This window comes from Kryptolebias marmoratus, linkage group LG1, assembly GCF_001649575.2.
Source record: "Kryptolebias marmoratus isolate JLee-2015 linkage group LG1, ASM164957v2, whole genome shotgun sequence".
Lineage (NCBI taxonomy): Eukaryota > Metazoa > Chordata > Actinopteri > Cyprinodontiformes > Rivulidae > Kryptolebias > Kryptolebias marmoratus.
Genome location: NC_051430.1, coordinates 9,345,560 through 9,366,726, shown reverse-complemented (window position 1 = coordinate 9,366,726; position 21,167 = coordinate 9,345,560). Strand labels below are relative to the sequence as shown.

At 44.0% G+C, this 21,167-nt stretch overlaps 1 protein-coding gene across 4 annotated transcripts in view; it reads left to right on the top strand.

Moving 5' to 3' along the window:
* The first annotated feature begins 11,802 nt into the window (after window positions 1-11,802).
* The window catches only part of gnb1l (guanine nucleotide binding protein (G protein), beta polypeptide 1-like), a 30,610-nt gene continuing 21,245 nt past the window's right edge, over window positions 11,803-21,167 (top strand). Inside the window, exons 1-3 of one of the 4 annotated variants that reach the window (XM_017414542.3) lie at window positions 11,803-11,898; window positions 19,577-19,745; window positions 20,000-20,125. In XM_017414542.3, coding sequence (XP_017270031.1) covers window positions 19,636-19,745; window positions 20,000-20,125 — 236 coding nt within the window. In that variant the 5' untranslated portion in view covers window positions 11,803-11,898; window positions 19,577-19,635. Of the gene's footprint in view, window positions 11,899-11,947; window positions 11,967-18,756; window positions 18,777-18,798; window positions 19,168-19,576; window positions 19,746-19,999; window positions 20,126-21,167 lie in introns of those variants that run through there. The other 3 variants (XM_025005610.2, XM_037977030.1, XM_037977027.1) reach the window with 3 other exon arrangements.

The window sequence follows — 21,167 nt, the reverse complement described above, 5'->3', positions numbered from 1 at the left end:
GGGTGGGAGGGATTCCTGTGTGCTCCGTTCAGGGCCGAGGTGCTGACTGAAGGACCCTGACCTCCGCTCAGCAGGAACAGCTTGACTCTATCACTTGGAGCACAGAGGGCTCATATGGTGCAGCGCTGCACAGCAGGGGCCTCGGAGGGCCGGAGCTGGAGCATCTGTTTGCTCACCCCCCCCCGCTCTCTGCTCGCCTGTTTTGTCTCAGTCTCTCCGTGATGTAGCACCGAGCACAGCTGCTCGCAGGCACGCAAAGAAAGGTTTTCTACGTTTTATGAAGTACGTGCTGAACTTGCAGGACTCCTGCTCATTGTTGACGGTTTACTAGGGGGCGAAAGATCTGACCTGCCAGCCTCAGCTGTGCTCCACGGTGGGGGGGAGGAGAGGAGGGGGGAGGTGAGGGGAGGTCAGGGCTCAGCTTTCACGTTGGCCAGCTAATGATGACCTGCGCTAAAACCCAAAGCTGGGGAGTGCAGGCCTGATGTCACCTGGCCACAAACTTTAGGAACAAAGGAGTGCTTTTTTTTTATTATATCATTGTGAAAAGTAATTTATATTGAAATTAACACGTTGAGATACAGTGTCTCCATTAAAGAAATGATACCTCTGACTGACTCCTCAGTCTTCTTATTAAACAACTGGATATTTGTTGGAAAGTCAAATGACTATGTTCAATTTTAAAAGAATAAAGAAAAAAATATTAGAACCCTAAAAAAAAAAAAACAAGATTTATAAAGTAATAAAATCAGATTTGAAGGAATATTTCCTTTACACTGAACTTGAAATGATAAAAATCTCTCTGCTCCACTGAATCTACACCCATCAATTAGTTAGTTAAACTTGGCTGCCAACCTAACTCTGTCTGAAACCTTCTGTGAGTAGTTTTTTGTACTTAGTGGGAGTCGTGTGGTGGGATCGCCAAGCAGCTACAGCGTTGAAACATGGTGAAACAGCAGCAAGAAGGGCCCGGGTGGGATTCCCAGTCGGGGTCTTTCTGTTTGAATTTGCATGTTCTTCCTGTGGTTTCCCCTCACAGACTAATGTCCATGTTAGTTAGATTAATTGGAGATTGTCAATTGTTCTTTGGTTGGTCTGTGTGTGTTGGAATGGCTGCTTGTCTCTGTGTGACCCTGTGATGGACTGGTGGCCTGTCCAGAGTGTACACCCCTCCGCCCATTGCAGTGACCCCTGGAGATAGGAACCAGCACCCCATGACCCTGAACAGGACCAGGCAGGTATAGAAAATGAATGGATAAATATGGGGGGAAAAAAAGAAAGAAATTCAATTCTTTGTGTTTCTGAACTTTCCGTATCTCAATCTTGTCCTATACACACATATAAGCTTGTATTTTTGGAACCAGAGTCTGTGCACTAGGAATGTGGGGCTTCAAGTCCCGCCTCCTCCCCCGCACACACTCATGGCGTCACATGAGCTTTCTTTCAGAAATGAAATAACAAAATTACGATTAAACTTATTATAAAACTTTATATTCGAACAATAGCAGCAGTAAGTTCAGAACTGTGTGAATCAAGAAGAGTCAACACTTCAAAAGTATTATCGGAGGTGTGTGTTTTTTTTTTTTATTCATTTTTAACAAGGGCCATGTTTCATTCATTCATTCATTCATTCGTTCGTTCATTCACATGGAGGGTGTGGGAAGCTGTTCCCCTTCCAGCTGCAACATATACAACTCTTGAAACATTGCCCAGGTCATAAAACAGGTAATGAAAAGGGTGAAGACTGATTTTTTTTTTTGTGTGTGTGTGTCTGTTTATTTTAGAACCACCTTCCTTTTTTTGGCTTGTTTTTTTGTTATTTTTTTAAAATTATGTTTACAGTCATAAAAGCCAGACCACTGTAGCGATATCTACCATAAATTTACTGAAAACTTCATTCTTGAAGATAAAAATTGGCTGATTTACAACAGTGATATCTATAGTTTTTAGAATGCAAAATAAAGAAAATTTTAAATAAAAAGCCCTCCAACTACCCGGGTCTTAAAGAAGTGTCTTGCTGCTCTGTTCAGTCACTGTAAAACAACAGTTTTTATACCTATCGTACAGATTATTGAGCTCTTCAGCTAGATAACCTTTTTTTGTTGTTGCCTTCGAACAAATCCAGGCAAGCCGATTCCATACCTCATCAGTTTTTATGCAAAGTTAACCAACAAGAAAAACACAATTACCCAAATATTTGCAACTGCCCCAAACTGCGCATCAGATCACAGAGTCTTATCTGGTTTGTGTTGAATGGAGAGTCCTACAGATGGATTAGGATTACAAGAAAATGTTTAATTTCATGCAAAATGTTTTTTTTTTTTAATTTTTCCAAAAGATAAACCCAATCCTAAAGTGGCTTAAATATCTACTTGTGACATTTTATTTTTGTTTCGCACACAAAGTATTTCACTGGAGCAAGCATTTGTCTCAAAATACCCGAAAATGTTTTTTTTTTTTTTTATCCATTTCATTCACTAGTTTTGTGAATACTTCTTAAGGCGAACCCAGGCTAGCGAGCCGTGTGACTGCAGAGCTTCTCCCCGGCCCGTCTGCAGCAGTTTGTCTGCGAAGATGTTTTAACGTGAGGCCGTGTGTGTGTGTGAACGGATGGTCCCGCTTTGACCCCGAGGTGTCTCCTCTGACAGCCAGCCCCGCTCTGCGGCCCTGTCACTCAGCCGCCGTGCTCCGTCAATAGCCCGAATTCCACCGTGTTTGTTTGGTTAAGGAGAGAGAGAGAGCTCTCGGAAACCCCTGAACCTCCTCGAGATCCACGGCAGCCCCACTCACCCTGAGGACGAGGCCGTGGTGTCGGGCCCCCCTCTCCAGACAGTGGGAGGAAAGTTCGCCCGCCCTGCCCCCTCCCCGTTTAGCGGTTGCGTCTGTTGCGTCGCTCCACAATGCAGCGAGCAGGTTAAATCCACCTTGAAATGCACTTAGTAGAACATGTCAACATGTCAGGGTGCGCTCAGCTCTCCGCTCCGTCTTAATCCAGCCCATTGAACTCTGACAGTCGTCTGTGAGTCAGACATTCACGGGGCCTTTGTCACTGCAGCTCCTGAGCCCCGGCGGCCCGGCTTGGGAGAAGCAGAACCCTCGGAAACATGTTAAAACACACTCGCTGAGTATACAGCATCGCATTTTAGGTTAAAGCTCCGCGCGCAGGAGAAACCGATACATACCTTGTGTAAACACTGGAGGAACAAAAATGAGTAATGGAACGGGCTCAGCCTTGGTACGGATTATGTCTGAGAGATGAATAGGGGACAAATATGACTGCGGTGTTGTGCTGCCAGCGTGCGGCTCAGCAGCTGTCAGTCTGAGCTGCCTGCAGGGCCCGGATGGAGTGCAGGGCCTGTGAAGAGGAGCCCCCCCAAAAATCACTGTTTGAATCAGAGGCCTAGCATTCCTTGAAGGAATGCATATCGCCCGCCGCCCTTCACGTAAGCGGTTTAGACTAATGTCGGTATGTTGAGAAATGACAAAATTAAAGCTATTTTGGTTAAAACTTGGGGGCAAAATATTGCAAGATCTCACATGATCTGTTAGCGCTCGGAGCATGGGTTGTTAAAGACCGTCAGCTACTACCACACCAAATTTTAGCTCAATAACTGTAAAATTCACCAAGATAAAGCCTTTTTTTGTGTAGACTAAAGCTGATTAGCTGTGGTGGCCATCTTGAAATCGGTTTACTCCAAAAGTTAATCAGTTGTAGCTGTACAGCCAGTGGTCACTCTCTGAGAGTTTCATTGAAATCCATCCAGTGGTTCATTAGATATTTTGCTAACAGGCGAACAGGGTTACCTCCAAAAGTTAATGCTAACGTTTTTAAGCAAAAATATCACGCAATGTGCTGCGCACAAAGTATGTGTCGGGAATAATGCTCTGCTACTCACACACCAAATATTAGCTCAATATCTGTAAAATTGGCTGAGGTGTAGCCATTTTTCTATTTTGAAAAGTTAGTTGGTTGTGGTGGCCATCTTTAATTGGGCTGAGTCCAAAAGTTAATCAGTTCTAGACAAACATCCAGTGACTACTTTCTGAAAGTTTCATTAAAATCCATTTTAGTAGTTCGTGAGATATTTTGCTAACAAACAGACAGAGTTGATTTCAATAGTTGATGGGAAAGTTGTAAACGCAGATACTGTGTGGTCAGTTCCTATTCAGAGTATAATTTGGGGATCAGTCTCAGCTATTACCACACCAGATTTTAGCTCAATGTCTGGAAAATGAACTGAGTTATAGCTATTTTTATCTTTGCTAAGGTCGCTTTTCTGTAGCGGCCATCTTGAATTGGGTCGACTCCAAAAGTTAATCAGTTGTAAAAAGTACGCCCAACGATTGCTCACTGAAAGCTTCAGGAGTTATTGAGATGCTTTGCTAACGGAACTGACAGCCAAACGTAGGCTCAGACACCTGCCTGCCTTCGCCTTTGGAGGCAGGTAATAAGAAGAAGACAGTGAGGCGGATTCCCTCAAAGATTACGCCTAACGAGTCTCCAAAGTGGTCTCTTGGATTTAGGCATTTTAATTCTTATCAGATCTCCTTTGCATCAAAGGAATCAAGTTGTGAAGCAAAGTATTTTGCTTTTTTAGTAGGTTCATTAAACACCAAAAAAAAAAAGTGTGTGTGTGGGGTCTAATTTTACACAATGTATCGATAAGTTTCCTCTGCAGGCATTTTTTAATCCTGCTATCTTTCCGTAAACTCCCCTTCAGGAATGTCAAGGCCGGCCTGTTTGGCTCTCGGACTCCTACGGCCACATGTTTGATTTAGCAACAAATGTGGCGTTTTGGAAACCTCTCGTCCAGAGTGCGTCTCCCTTCTTCAGCTTCTAATTCAGCCGCAGATGAGCAGAAGAGTGCCGACGAGGTCAACAGCTCCTGTCGGGTGGGGGGGGTGAGCTCGGGAGAGGTTAGGGCCTGCGAAATGAGCTTATCTGACCCCTGATAAGAACAGGATACCCTCAGGAACGGTCTAAATTCAATACACATGGCTGCTGCGGCAGGATTTCTTTTTTAACATTTTTTATTTTTTTTACTGGTTGTTTGAAACGAGCCGTACTGTACGCAGCGTTGTGGCTCAGTTCGGCCTCTGTGGACTGGTCCAACTCATGCAGTCTTACAACAACAACAACCCCCTTTCCAAAAACAGTAGGGGCGATGTGTAAAATTTGATTTAAAACAGAATGCAGTGATTCGCGAAAGCTCATAAACTCGTATTTTATTCACAGTGGAACATAGTGGGCCTATCAAATGTTTAATCTTTTAAATAATTAAATGAAAAAGTTATGGCAGCAACACATACTTTTTTTTTTTTTTAAATTGGGACGGGGCGACAAAACAGGTCGGTAAGAGGAAGCTGAATCTCTGAGGTTCACTAGTGTTGTGGAAAAACTGTCTACAAGCAGCCATCTTTGAACGCCCCATCCTCCGTACTAAAGAGTAGTGGGACCATCCAGCCTGTTATCAGAGCACAGCTCAAAAGCCTGCCTCTCTGATGGTATGGGGGTGCATTAGTGCATATTGCATAAGCAGCTCACACATCTTGAAAGGCACCATCAATGCAGGAAAGGACATACAGGTTTTAGAACGACATCTGCTCTCGTCCAGCAAAAAGTCTAACAAAGAGCCAGGACTGTTGAACAGCTATGATCCTCCATCAGACCAGAATGGGACAACATTCCCTCCAAAACCTCTCCTCAGCTCCTAGACGTTTACAGATTGTTATTAAAAGAAGGGGGTGTGCTTCACAGAGGTAAACATGGCCCTGTTCCAACTTTTTGAGATGTGTTTGCTGCCATAAATGTCAAAATTATCTTATTTTTCTTGGTTTCATCATTTGATATGTTTACTCGGTTCCAGTGCGAATAAAAACATGGCTTTATGAGATTTGCAAACCATCGCATGCTGGGTTTGTCTACACAACCTCCCAGCTTTTTTCTGAACTGCGGTTTATGGACTACCACCAGCTCTCACCAGGTGTGTAAGTGTTTGCCACGTGAAGCCGCAGTTTGGGGTTGAAATCCCCGGAAACCATTTCGAGAACGATTCCGATCAGCAGCCTTGGCCCCTAAATCAGTCAGGTTCTTCTGCCACACAGGAAGCCATCTTATTAGCTCTTGAAGCGGCGCGAAGATTTAGTGAGCTCATGTTTGATGACAGCATACAACAAAGGGACAATGTTTGGAGTGTGTGTGTGTGTGTGTGCCAAATCGTGTCGGTTTCAACTCAGCTGTTTGCATGCAAAAACAAATCACATCCAGCTACTCCTGTGCCTGGATCCGAACAAGACGAGTCTTGTTCTCTTTAATTGGACTCAAAGGGATGATGATTGCTGCTGCACCTCAAATAGCCTCCCACCTTTCTTTTTTTTTTATGACACCACTTGTCATGCAGATTAATCGCTATATTAATTTCTTGTTGTTTGGTTCTGTGATGAGCAGCAGAGTTTCAGGTGAAAAACTTGGCAAGCGGCTGGGAACTATGAAGACGCAGCGAAACAACAACAGAAAAGAAGCTGCGATGGGGTTAAATCGAGACGGACTGAAGGACTCTTATTGGGCAGTGAACGAGAGATGAACATTACTGGCCTGGTGATCCTTGAAGGAATGCACGTCACCCGCCGTCCTTCATGTCAGTTTTAATCTGAAATCGTCTTATGCCGCTAAACGTTGGCGTTATAGCTGCTTTTCATCACATCTTTAAGATAATGTTACGAGCAAACTTATGCAATATCCCAAACTGTCACACAATCTGTGAGCACTCGGAGTGTGTGATGGGGATGACTCTCAGCTACCATCATTACAAATCGTAGCCTAGTATTTGGAAAACTTACTGAGTTATAGCCATTTCGGGGGTTTGCTAGGGTCAAAAAGCTGTGGCGGCCATCTTGAATAGGGTTGAACGTCTTCGTCGTAAGTCTAAGGACTACTTTTTGAGAGTTTTGTTGAAATCTCTCCAGTGTTTCATGAGAGATGTTACCAAAACTACAGGCTAACGCACATAAACACGCAAGCAGACAAAAACATTATCGCCCACCTTTCAGCTTTTGGCTGCGGGGCGATGAAAGGCCTTTAACTTTTAAATAAAGAAAATATCAGATATTAGAATTGTACCAACATTTCTCATTCATATGCATATATATATGTGTGTGTATTTATGTATATAAACTTTTTTAACCTTTGCCGAAATACTTCCACATTTCGATCTTTTCCTGCTGCATTGACCCCTCGTGGCTCTGTCTTGAAAATGTGTCGACCCAAACAAAAAAACTGCTTTTCACCTGTATGATTTAAACCAGGGGTGGGCAACCCTGGTCCTCGAGGGCCACTATCCTGCATATTTTACTTTTTTTCTTTGCTCCAACACACCTGATTCAGTGGTTAAATCACCTCTTCATGTTCTGCAGAAGCCTGTTAATCACCCATTGATTCAAATCAGGTGTGTTGGAGCAGAGAGACAAGTAAAACCTGCAGGATGGTGGTCCTCCAGCACCAGGGTTGCCCACCCCTGATTTAAACCCTGAACCCTGAGGCTAACTAATCTGAACTAATCTGAGTCTGAACTTGATCAGCTCAGTCCGGAAGCAAGCTTCTACACAACAGACTGCTTTTTCGCTTCCGAAAGCTTTTTCCAAAACACTCGCAGAGAGGAGAAATCATCGACGCTGAGCTGACAGCTCCCCCCCCCCCTACACACACACACACACACCCTGACTGTGTCTGCTCTGGGGCTCTGGCGTTATCAGTCTGAGTCACGTCACATAAATCAAAGTACCTTCCACTGCCGGGACGACTTCCCCGACCTGCAGCCAGCTCATCTGGCTGGGGACGGACGGATGGAAGGAAGGGCCCGGGCCTGAGCGAAGCACTGGCTCCGCTTCCTGCAAAGGACCCGCCGAAGCAGGCCGAGCTGCGGAGACGGACTTGTTCTGTGATGCAGATGGACTGCCGGTTGAGCTCGCCCTGTGGCTGCTGTCGATGCCTCCCTGATTGATTCTGTCTTTCCTGTTTAGCCAATAAAAGAGCTCGGTGGCTCCTGATTGAATCAGGCACTCACATAAACACTCCACACTTTCTGGATGCACTCTGTGTGTGTGTGTGAGCACACAGCAATGCCTGACTGGGTTTATTTGTTTGTCACACAACTGATGAAAGACAGCAGTGTGTATTTCTGTGTGTGTGTCAGTCCACGTGTGTGTTTGAGCTGGGAGGGAATGTAGATCCACATTTTAACTTTCAGACAAACAGCCTCACATTATCCACATACTCCGTTAGGTATGATGCTGATTTTAAATGGCATTCTCGTTCATTCTCAGACACATCTGTGACCTTTTTGTTGCTCTAAAGAGCTTATCAAACTCCGGAGCTTGGAAACTACAGCAAAGATAAGTTTGAACGAGAAAGTTCACAGCAGTGCGTAGATTTATTAGATTAAAGCTGTGATAAATCATCCTTTTTTTCCCCAAATTAATGCTTTTTTTATTATTATGCACTTAAGCTATACAGAATACATCATGTTAACTATAAATGTAGTTTGACCACATCATTTATCATGCTGTTTCTCAGCAGATCAAACCTTTAAGGGTAATTAACTTTTTGAATTTCCATCAGCTGTAATTGTGTGTTAAACCGATGGGTCACAGTTTTCCTTTTTTTCTTTTTTTTTGTTCTGTTTTGCTGTGTTTTGCCGGCGGCCTTCTGAAGTCGTGGTTATGAGAAACCGCTTCATCATCAAAAGGGAGTTTCAAAAAGATTTGATAAGAGCATTAACTTGGACAGAGGGTGCCTCCCTGCTTTACTATTCCAGGGGAGGATGGTTCAGTGCTGCTGATAGTGGCACGCAAGTTGCATTTTGTTCTCCTACTTGAGCTGATAGGCAGGACAGTCACTCTTCGCCCTCTCTGAGACCTCTCCGCTCACACCCACAGAGGATGCCCAAGAAAAACACGAGCTCGCCATCACATTTTATGATACCGGCACGTCCAACACATACTCCCATGCGCTGTATCTTCCCCCTCTGTGGCAGTAAGTGATGGATACTCTCCTACTATTACCTCCAGTTATAGTCACGTCGGAGCAAAAGTGGAAGAAAAATGACTTGATCAGCGTGTTTCCACTAGATAGAAGGGTTTTCTGTCAGTTCTCCATGAGTAGCTGCCATTTTTCACCAGAGTGAATTAAAAAAAAGGACCCAAATCAGGGAAATGTAAGAAATGATCGACCAAAAGCACACCTCACCTGTCTCACATGTGTTACTGATCAAAAGCTTCTTGATGGGAAAAAAAAGGGTTTAACACAACTGTTACAAGTCCTACAGAAAATACACGCATCAGTCATTTCATGCTCTTTATGAGCACCATCCTGTCCTTAGAGAATACAGTCTAACACATCAATTCATCCTTCCTGGGTCGTGGGGAGCTGGTGTCTCTCTCCAGCAGTCACTGTGTGAGAGGCGGGGGACACCCTGGACAGGTCTCCAGTCCATCACAGGGACACATAGAGACAAACGAGACAAACAACCATTCATGCTCTCACTCACACCTAGGGACAGTTTTTAGAGTTTAGTCTAACACTGAAAACAAAATAAAAAAAAATGCTGCTTCATATTAGTTTTTGGCAGCAAATAAGCTGCAGGATAACGCTCATTTGCAACACAGATTTGTGATGCGAGACAAATATGCACCCATTTTGTATTAAAGTTAAAATGAATTCCTTCACGGTCTGGAAAAATCTGTTAAAACTGAGATTTATTTTTTTAACTTTCACCGATGGACCACCCTCAGCTCACTTCTGATCCTTTTCCCCCAGAGAAGGGAGAACTCAGAAAATTTACCCTTTAAGGATGACGCTACAAAAGAGCTTGAGTTTAACTATTTATTCCAATAAGGCAGAGAATTAGTTTGAGGCCAGCGCTGGGACTTCTGTCTGCAACATGTTAGGGATGAAGCCAGAAGCAGAAGCCCCAAACAGAGGACTCGTTGACTCTTATAGAGCCGTGGTGGCCATCTTGGATTGTTTTGACTCCGGAAGTTAATCAGTTTTAGGAGGTCATCCTTAGAGTTTCATTAAAATCTGTCCAACTGTTCATGAAATATTTTGCTAACAGACAGACAAATGAACACCCACACACTCACAAGCAATTACATGATTGCCCACCTGTCTCATATCATTTTGTAATTTTCTTAATGCATGTAAAAGAACTGGGGCTTAACGGTTAAACAGGGTCACTCATGCTGTTCCTTTCCTGCTCTTACTCAGCTTAACTAAATTATTGTTGTTGTTGTAAGCTCGTTTTTTAGAATAAATAAACCTAATACAGCTCATTTCTGAAATAGTATTTCTGGATTACTTATATATATATATATATAGAAGAAATTAGTGTAATGCAAATCTGTTAGTCACGGTATCTTAAAGCACACCTTTTTCAGTTGTAAGTGCCATGATAGAGCTCTGTGTGTCCAAACCATGTAACAATTGCTACATATTCTTTGATTTTAGAGTGTCCATTGTGGAAATTTGTCCTTCACGAATCCTCACGTGGCGTTCTGTTGACTGAATGCCAGCAGACTCCCATCTATTTCAGCCTGTCTGTGGTCTGTCTGCTGCTTATTCTGACCTGCAGCCTTTCTAATTTGGTGATAAGCTGTAAAGCAACCCGCCTGGGCCCGCTCGAGCAGGAGTGGGATTCCAGGGATGGACGACACCGTATACGGCACGCACCCCAGCCTTGTCACCCTCCTCTGCTCCTCACATGGGGAGACCGAGGTACCTGTTCCCGAGGGCACCCTGGCATTGTCCCCTGCACCTGTCCCGCTCATAAGTAAGGTGAGATGCCAGGAATAATTGATAGCAATGTAGGCGGTGGTATCTGTCCGAGCAGGGCAGGGGACACTTTCTCAAACCTCCTGCAGAGGGGTTACTGTCCTGCCACTTCCATTAACACTAATTGGTTTGAATTTACTGCAGAGCTCAAACTGGGACTGACCTTCATCATGTTAGTCATTGGGTGCTCATGTTTTTGAGCACCAGCATTAGTGAATTGCTTGTAATTTCCCCCCACGATGAAACAAACATCATAATTCAAGAACAATACATTTCAGGAGCCTATCAATAATGATTATAATAACATAAACTTTTCAGTTTCCAGCCTGTAGGATTTCCTGGACTAAAAGACTATTTAGCTTTTAGGTTTTCTGCATGATATGTTCACTCTCCCAGTCAGCTACCTGTGCTCTGTATTGTTAATTTTTTTCTTTTTTTTCTTTTTGAGTTAAGGGAGATTGGCTAACTCTAATCCATGTCCACAGAAGAGGTTTAAAACACTCTGGTTTCATCTAATCTTCCAGCTCAGACCAAGCAGAGCTTGAAAGTCGCTTTCTCAATGATAGGAATGGACAAATGAAGGTCTCTTCCAGCCCTCCATGAAAGAAGTCTGTGTGCCCTGTGGATTAGAGCTCAGTGTTTTCTCTGTCTCTGTTTCTCAATTAGAGTCCAGTGAAAGGGGGGAAAAAGAATACCCTGTTTGTGTAGTATTGTAAGGCCTTGAAAGGTTTATACTTATTTCTATAGTTGTTTTACTTAGTCTTTCTTTCTTTCTTATTTTGAAACAAAGAAACAAGTACTTTCTCAGATTTTCAGTGAGAAAAGCCTATTCTCTGAAATAATCCAATTAATATTTATTAAACAGGCTATATTAACTTATAGCCTGTATAATAAATATATATTTTTGGTTTGGGTTGTTTTTTTAAAAAAAAGTAGTAAACGCCGAGAAAGCGTGAAAAATGATAATTTTGGTCAGGCACTTTCGTGGACAGCTCATTTCCTGTAAACAGAGGTCCTTCAGGTGAAGTTTCCCTGGCAACTTCGAAAGCACCGCTGTCTCTCCCGATATGGTATTTTCTGAGCCTTTATTAAAGCGTCTTCTTCTTTTTTTTCCTATCAAGTAGCAGTGGTATATTTGGTAAAAACGAATTTCTGTCATATAACAGTCAGTCTTGTAGACGTAGCTGTTGTATTTGTTAGCTTGTTTCTGCTGTTAGCCACGTTTCAGTAACCTCACGAGACGTCTGAATCTATCATTATTTGCTGTAGAAATCTGCTTGCATTAAGGTTGAGTTAGGGTTAGGTTGTTATTCTTTTTATTGACTATTCTGCAAAATGTCGGTGAACGCCTTCCAGATGAGATGACGTTCAGCCCTGAACAGATTAGCGCACCAGACTCCTTTCAAAATTGTGGCTTTTTTACAATCGGCTGACTTGTCTGTCTTTAAATCTGGGCTTCTCTCCCCTTAAAGAACTCCTTTTGATGAGCTTCAAGCACCGTCTTTAAACGTAGTGCCACAGACATACCCTGACAGCTGATGGTTAATATGCTTCAGCCTGGAAGTTCATTATTACCACATTTGTTGGATAGTACTACCACTAACTAGTGTCAAAAAGCAAAACAACTTCTTAATTTTGGAACAAAGTGTTGTATGAATGAGGGTTTATTGTCTCGTGGCTGAAGTGCTGCTAAAAAAAGTGTGTTGGACAATAATAAGAGAAGCAGGGTGTATTAAAAATGTAGATTTAGGTTATACTATAAAACATTTAACAGAAAATCTAAACTATTTGGTAACTTGCATAACAATTACAAGGTTTCTGACATGTTGAATTTGGAAATAATGTAATATCGGTCTGATTTGCAAACATTTAAAAAAAGGTTTTTAAGTTTTATTGTGTTGAATTATGAAATGTGAATGTTTAGGGGGTTTTGGTTCTACTTAGCTTATAAAGCATTTCATATACAATATTAATGTAAATACATTAATAATAATATTTTAAAAACTGGCTAACTTGCCTATTAGAGTATTAACAGTAAATTTACTTACTAGAATTCTGTTTTATGTGGGTTTTTAAATGTGCACGCACGGAGTGCACAAGGACACAATGCAGCCAGGTGAGGTTATAGAAGGGGCTGCAGTTTCGTAATCCTGAATTGACAGGTTCCAGCCCAGGCTGCGTCAGGAAGGGGATCCGACGCAAAACACCTATGAGTTCGCTCACTGTGCCGATAGAACAACAACAACAACATTAAAGTAGCTAGCTAAAATGATCACATGTTCTAATTAACTGGACTCTGAATGCGTTTGAGCATATTTGTTTTTGGATCCGCATCAGCACCATGTTCCTTATGATACCTTACAGTTGCATGGCTGAAACAGGTGAACTATGATGTGTAATTTGTTACATTTGATGGGAGAGTGCTAGTTGAAGTCAGGAATCTGCTCACTTTCTACCTATAGTTTAAACCCATTCCCATTTTCATCGCTTCGTTGCTTACTCATACCGCTGCGAACATTTCTGACAGCTGGAGCAGTGGGGGTCGGGGGAAGGGAGGCTCGCAGTTTGACAAACTGTAAATCTATTTTTTTCCTGTGTACTTGATCCCCTGCTGCGTCGTGTCTTATTGGGATTACAGCACAGTAAGCGTTGACTTGTCTTCAGGTCGTTGCTGTATTGACAGCAAAATCCCCACGCGTCCAAAAGGCCGTCGCACCCAAAACGTGCGCTGATGTATGATGACACTTGAGCTGTCAGCCCTCTTGTGTCCCCTTTGTGCTGCAGTGACCAGGTAAATGACCTCATGGAGGAAATGGGTGATAGTGTAAACAGATAAGGCTCCCAGTACCTGTTGACCACAGCCAGAACCTCCTAAATCAGGAACTTCTGACACTGTGCTCCATCAGTGCCTGCTTCAGTGACACCCACAAGGCATTGAGCCCTTATCTGCTATGGCCCCTGCTTAGTATTCACGCCATTCATGCGAACAATGCTACCTCTTCCCGCTCACTGGGTCTGTGACTGACAGTGGGTGTTGGTGCTCTTGTGTCTGACTTCAGCCTCTATCTGCCACCGCGCTGTTTGTCCAGTCCAGATACCCCCGTCAAGACACAATAAAGGGCGTGCGTCTTCCTCGCCACTTCCCGTGCTGTTTTTCTAACTGGACTCTTATAATGGACTTTGCTCTTTATTTGGCACTTTGGCTTCCTCCCCAGGAGGACTTGTATTGGATGGGGGAGGCAGAAGGGCTGACTAACGGTTAGTTCACCACCCATCGACCAGCCATCATGGCCAGACGGTGAAAAGCACTGAAGCAGCAGATAAGACTGCTTGCCTTTGATAAACAATAATAGCTGAGGTATGACGTGTTAGCCAAAGACTCAGATGTGATTTGGAAAGCGCTTTGCCTCATATGCACCAGAAAATATGGACAGTTTGGTTGGAATTGCTGATGTTCTATTGGAAGGCATGTCCAGAATGGAGCTGTTGAGTTACGTGTAATCTCCTTTGGGTTTTCATCTCGCAGCTCAGATCTCACATGTGATGGCACTGATAGCAGAGCAGTGGATCTTTGGATCCCAAGCCTCCACAGAGGCTCCTGTGAGGCAGGGGTTATTATAAAGCTTCCATAATACACCCCTGTGATCAGCACGTCCCTCCCTTCGCTTCGCTTATTTATGAATGGCGGGATTCGACAAGGGGGCAGTTCAGGTTTGGGCGCTGCTGAGCACATGATATCGGCACTAAAAGCGAGGAATGCGGACAGGAATCCCTCCCTCTGAAAAAAACCCCAAAACACAACACACACACACACAAAACTTTGATGCGCCATATTATAAGAAATAGACTCTTCGTCCCCTCCCCTTTCTGGTAGTGGTGGCGATAAAGACGAGGGGAGCGAGCGCGGCAGTCGAGAAGGCATGGTTGGGGTGGGGTGGGGTGGGGGTGGGGGGCACAGATAGTGGCTGTGTTTGATCTGAAGGTCGCCAGCCCCTTGCTGGTGTTGAGAGATCCTTGGCGGACGAGGCTGGCTCTTATTTAATAACATGAAGGGGAAGCAGACCTTTCTCTCATAATTAGGCCTAATTATGCGGTAGGTGTGGACAGACGGCCCAAGAAGAGACAAACTGCCTTTATCCACGGACTTAGAGTCAGATTACTCAGAGCTGTCTTATCTGTTTCGGGGCCAGCAGGAGCCTGAAGTCCTCCTCGCTCGCCGCTCCCCACTGCCTCCTGTATCCCGCTCAGGTATATTAACCAGTCAGCCTGATTTATTACGCCTGGTGCCATGACACGTCGCCTTAATTAGACCTGTTCGTTACTCTGTTCTGTAAATGAGAGAGCTCATTATGTGAACCTGTCAGGTGGGAAGGGTGAGCGGAGGAGACCTGCTGCCCTTTTTTTTTTTTTTTTTTCGGCCTCCGTTATCTGCAGCTCAATCACTTCAAAAAGGCCTCTGATGTGCACGTATTAAAACTGGTGCCATTAGGTTTGGGAGCGGTCCAGTTGCTTGTTCTGTAGGATCCCCTTGAAAACTAGAAGCTGCCAGACTTTGTGATTTTTAACCTGAAAAGGCTTCAGAGCTCACCCCCCCACCCCCCAATCTGCTGGCAACGAAAAACGTTTAGGGGGTGTTGCGAGCAGGTTTGAGTGACACCTCGCCACCGTTTTGTTTGTTTACAGTATCTGCGGCTCTTTTTCCTGTGCCGCCTGCGTGTTTGTGTTTGGGTTTGTGGGCGACTCTCTCGCAGCCACAACAACAGACCCATTGTTTGGGAAGGCAGTTTCGGAGGGGCTGAAAATGCTGACGCCTTGAAAAGAGCGGCAACGCTCCGCTGAGGAAGCCGTGGCGGGGGGAAAGTGGCTATTATAGCCGTCTTTTGGTTTGGCTTTAGAGTCCTTGAGCAAACTGTGGTCTCCATCACCGGTCTGGGCCGTTTGTTGGCGTTTGATTGACAAGCGCGCAATGGCTTATCTGCAGAAGGTTTTGCAGTTCCTGGCCTTAAGACAATGAGAACAACCAGTTTCAAGCTGTTGTATCTGTGACTCATAGCGTCACGCAGGCTTTGCCGTAAAAAAGGAAATCATGAGATTCTTAATCCACCTGTTATCAGGATGAGCCTCCCCCCTGTCACACACGAGCGCAGGACGATGGCTCAGGAATGCAACCTTACCCGGCCTTTCTCAGAAAGAGCAGCTTAACAGATAGACCAGGGGTGTCAAACTCTATTCCTCTGGGGCGGCTCTCCTACATGTTTTAGACGTGTTCTTGCTTTAAAACACCTGGTTTAAATGGATGACGTGTTGCCATTCTCCTGGAGAACTTGATGATTTGGTGAGGAGGTAATTAATCCATTTGAATCAGGTGTGTTGGAGCAGAAAAACCTGAAACCTCCAGGACAGCGGCCCTCGAGGCCTGGAGTTTGACACCCCTGCGATAGACCCTCACAAAAACACTGGCGACGTCGTTTTTCACCTTGGGAATACCTACGGAACTCGTGCGTTCGGTGCAGCTAGAAAAATACGATCAAGTCTTTTGGCTGCCACTTTTGCCAAAACGAGCGCAGAAAAGAACAATGGCGACGCCTTGATTTGCGGCCCCTCCCGCCAAACGTCCAGCAAAGCCGGCGCGCTGCGTCCTCTCGTGACTGCGGTGCTGCGTGTGGTAATTGGGCGGGGCTTGTCGGGGGGTGGGGGTGGGGGTGGTCTGTGTCTCTCCGCTCCACAGGTTCACATGGCCAATTTAACCACTAACCTCCTGAAATGAGCTGCCTCTGGATGCCTCGGGCTCCAGTTTCAGAGCGCGCTGATTGCAGGGAGCAGGGGTTATGATAAGTAAAAGTGGAGCGGGAGGAGAATGGCAGCAATGTGGAGCGAGCGCCACGGGTGAAGCCTTGTCTGCAGCATTTTGGAAAGACTTTAACCGAATGGACGCGGTACTTCGTCTGCGCCTCCTAGATGTACAAGCAGACATATTCTCCTTAAAACCAAATAAATACATATTGCATGTACTGCGTTACATTCGGTTTATCGACACTTACACTCACTTGTTCAAGCTCCAGACATGCAGTAGTTTCTGCTGCTCTTCTGTGGCTTTTGTATGTTTTCATTGTTTTGTTCTTCCACAGGGTTTTTAAAAATGGAGTTGTTTGGAGTAAGCATGAGCAGTCAGTGTTTTACCTGCAGTTGGCAGTGGTCAGAATGATCTCCATTTAAACCAGGGGTCTGCAAACTGTGGCTCTGGAAGAGGCTGAAGAGGCTTGTAACTTTGACTAAAAACACAACATGAACCTAACCCTAAATTTACAACAGAAAACACTACTTTTAGCAGTTTACCTATCCAAACATTTTCAATATGCGCCTAAAATGTCTGCAGCGGAAAGACACTAATAATCTGTTTAATCTGTTCTCCATTTTGTTGATGCAACTTTTTGACATGCAGTGCTGTTGTTCTCCAAAATTACCAGGAAGCTGCCATTTTTCAACATATTTACTGCAAAATAATTCTGTGTGTAAATGCAGAAATTAGATTGGTTATTGTACGTTTTACCCCACAGACATTAGAGTCATAGAAACATATGTATGATTTCTTATAAGAATGTGAGGAATAAAAACAAAGGACATATCAGTTTAAAAGTTGTGGTTTTGTCTTTTTAAGACTTTAGGCCGCACCTCGGTGCTTCATTTATCTCTAAGTGTAATACTTGGAATAGTATTAACAAACAAATGATGAAGTATGTCGTTTTAAGAGTCCATTGGATTTTATGGCTCTGTGCAGTCTTTATTTGGTAAGAACTCCTTTAAACATGACGGTTTCAGAGACCTCTGGTTCAGACAGTTAGTGAGAACATCTCTTAGGGGAGTCGAGTTAACTACTGCTCAGAGCAGGGCTGATATACAAAAGGGAACGGCTGCAGTCTAAAACAGCTCAAACTACAAACATTCTCAGCAGTTTGAATAAACACAATATGAAGTATTTTTATCCTTTGCCACATTTGCATTCACAGTTCTGTACACCGTTGCTCCTCTCTGAATCAAACAGCCTTTAAGTTGATATTGACCTGTTTAAAACATTATCTTGCTGCTGATCAGCTGAGCGTTGTCTCTGTCTCTCCAACCAGTAGCTCCTCCTCTGCGTATGCTGACTCACAACGATACCGTATCCCTCTCTTCATCCCCGAAAAAGGGGTGCTGTCTCCGCTTTTGTAACCTCTCACTTCGACTGCAGCGTAGTCGCTGTTCCGGGATTGTTCTGGTGGAATTGCAAGCTGAACTGTGGCAGAATAGGCACACGCAAGAACGCCCAGGAATATGGACGCTGTCCGGTTGAAAAAGTAACAACAAAAACAGCTGTGCCAAAGTCGTATCATTGTTTGCTCAAACGGCTGGAAAGCTAGTTGTTGATGACCCCGCCTTCATGTTTTGGCTCGTTGAGCTTCAGAGTTACCTTAGGAGTGATTGGATGTTTCATGGAAAAAGATTGAAACCTTTGCCCAGCGTTGTTGTTTTCATGCTAAGTTCGTATATGTATGATTGCAAGAAACAAGTAAGTTTTCCATATAGAGGAAATATCCTTTAAAAGTCTGTGCAGCAGCGTTTTTTTCTTTTTAAAGCGGGCAATGGGACTTAGAGTTCTGAGCTGAATACTTGCCATGAGCAGCCAGCCAATAAAAGTGGCTCGCATGTGAAGGTGCGTCGGTTTCATGCAGGAGTATTATTTCCTCGCAGCATACCTGCGGTCGGTTTGGTTTCCTCAGTATCTCAGCCTACAAACGACATAAAAGCCCGAGCTTTTACCTTTGCCTCTGGGACAACGGCTGTTGATCACAAGAGGAGTGACGAGCCCGAATCTCTCTGTCTGTTTACTGTAATTAAGCTGTCGGGGCGCGTGATTTATGACGTATTGAGTAAGAGAGGTGTTATCACGGAGCAAAAGGAGGAAGACGGGGTGAGAGAAAGCCACAGGGTTTGTAGCTACTAGCAGGAGAGGAAATGCAGACGGTGCAGAACACGACGGCCTCCTTGTGCGGAGCAGAGAAGCTAGAAGGCAGGAAGGAGCTTTTCTTGGACTGCCTCAGCTCGGTGCTTGTGCAAAAACAAGATCAGTTTTTTTATGATTAGACTCGATTGCTGTCCTCTGACAGAACGCAGTTAACCTGCTTTAAAGCTGAACTGAAAAGTGTTTTGAAGCCAACATCAGTTGAAAGAAAAATATGCTTATTGTAAAATTTTCAAATTAAAAAAAATTATACTTTTATTTTTTCGGCTTTTTCCATGACCCCCCCTTATGTGTGACGTTCACAGAGCCACCGAGGTTCACATCATTCAGCCATTCATCAGTGAGTGGATGAATACCAGTACGATGTAGTTCAGTTCGTTAGAATTAATTGTTCGAACCGGCCTAGAAAATACCACTGGAGTTTCATTTTTTGGCTTCCCGAAGGATAAAAACCTTTTGGATTTGGATCCATAAGCTCCAATGTGGGAATTACTATCAGAACTCTGGTTGGGATCACTTCAAAGAGAAGCACCGCTCCGACCCTCGTTAATGGAAATGGAAATGTCAATTTTCTTTTTAGATTTGATCTCAGTTGAGCTTTAAGTCAAATATTTTAGCTCTCCAGATGCTCAGCCTCATGAATAGAGATTCACTGCAGCTCAGAATACTTTTTGGACATTTAAGCCTGTCCATGTTTATTACACGCATGTTACATTTATATTGCAATCAAATGAATTTTTCTCTTGCAGGTTCTGTGACTGTGATGGGTTACGGCATCCTCTTATCTGCATATTGATTTAGTCGTTCGATGTCCCGCCCTGCTCCAACTCCCATCTACACTCTGAGGGGGGCTGGAGGTGCCCTCAACACCCTCCACTTCAGATGCAATGGAGAGGACACCCCCCTCCTGTTTTCTGGGTAAGCTAATCAGTACTTTTAGTTATTTCCCAAACAGGGTAAAATCAGAGATAAAGAGCCTGAATGTGCGAGAGCAGCTCTTGGAACATTGCTCAAATGATTTCAGTAATATTTTGTTTGTTTGTTTTTCCCATTTGGTCAAAAGCAGACGTCAGCCTGTTTGATTCTTTACTGTGTGGATGTCCGGCAGAATAGGCTCTAAGGAAAATGTTGCGTGTCGCGGGAAGAGTGAAGCCCTTTTAACGGTTTTGCAGGTCTGAAAAGGGTGCCGTCCACATCTGGAACCTGAACAGCAGGAGGGCAGAGAAGGTGGTGGAGGCTCATTCTGGTAGTTCAGTCATCTGGGTCAGCACACTGCAGTCGACAGATTCTCTCATCAGGTGAGTCTCCCCCCCGATGGGATGTTCTTTTGTGGGCCTGGTGCATTAGATGCAGTCGCAGACAAACTTCTCATAGTCTGACTTCCAACTCTACCTCCACGTGCGTTTACTGTCTGTGGTTTCTGAGCGTGGGCGTTGTACAACGTACACTCAGTGCTGGTGTTGTAACACAGGACACCACAGGTACAGAACATACAGGACGGCGCAGAACATACAAAAGCAGATAACTCCCTGTGGCTGTAACAAGCTGCCGTTACGCAGCCTTCACACTTACTCTTTCATAACAACATTTACACACACCTCATATGAGCCAAAACTCCTGCAGATGAAGCCAGTGTGACTCAGCTCTACATTGATTTTATTTCTGTAGCACCTTTTAAGCAGCGATGTGCTTCAAAGTGATTTTACAACAACAAAACTTACATTTAAAGAGACATAATCAAAGATGGGGTGGCACAGAGGAGCAGTGGTTAGAGACGTTTCCTACCAGTAAGAAGGTCACAGGTTCACTTCCCGGCCTGGGGTCTTTCTGGATGGAGTTTACATGCTCTCCCTGTGCTCATGTGGGTTTACCCTGGGTACTCCGGTTTCCTCCCACAGACCAAAAACATGCATGTTAGGTTCACTGGTAAATATAAAATTGTCCCTAGGTGTGAGTGAGAGCGTGAATGGTTGTTTGTCTCTATGAAAAACAGCACAAACTGAAAAGCAATTTGTGGGTAGCAATAAAATCTGAATAAAATGTGCAATGAAAGCAAAACGACATATAACATGTCACACATAAGTTACAACTGGTAACATTTAGTTAAACATAAGCTCTTTCATAAAGGCAAATTTTTTGTTTTAGTTTTAAAAAGCAGAGTGTTGATAATTCATTCCCAAAGTGGGAGCTTGTTTCACAGGCCTAAAAAATAAAAAATTCTGCCTCTTATTCTAGACCTGAAACTTCTGGTATCCATAAGTAAGTTTGGGATCTGACAACTAAGACTTCTTGTGGGTTTGTAGGAAACCATAAGAATGGAGCAATACATCTGAGTACTTA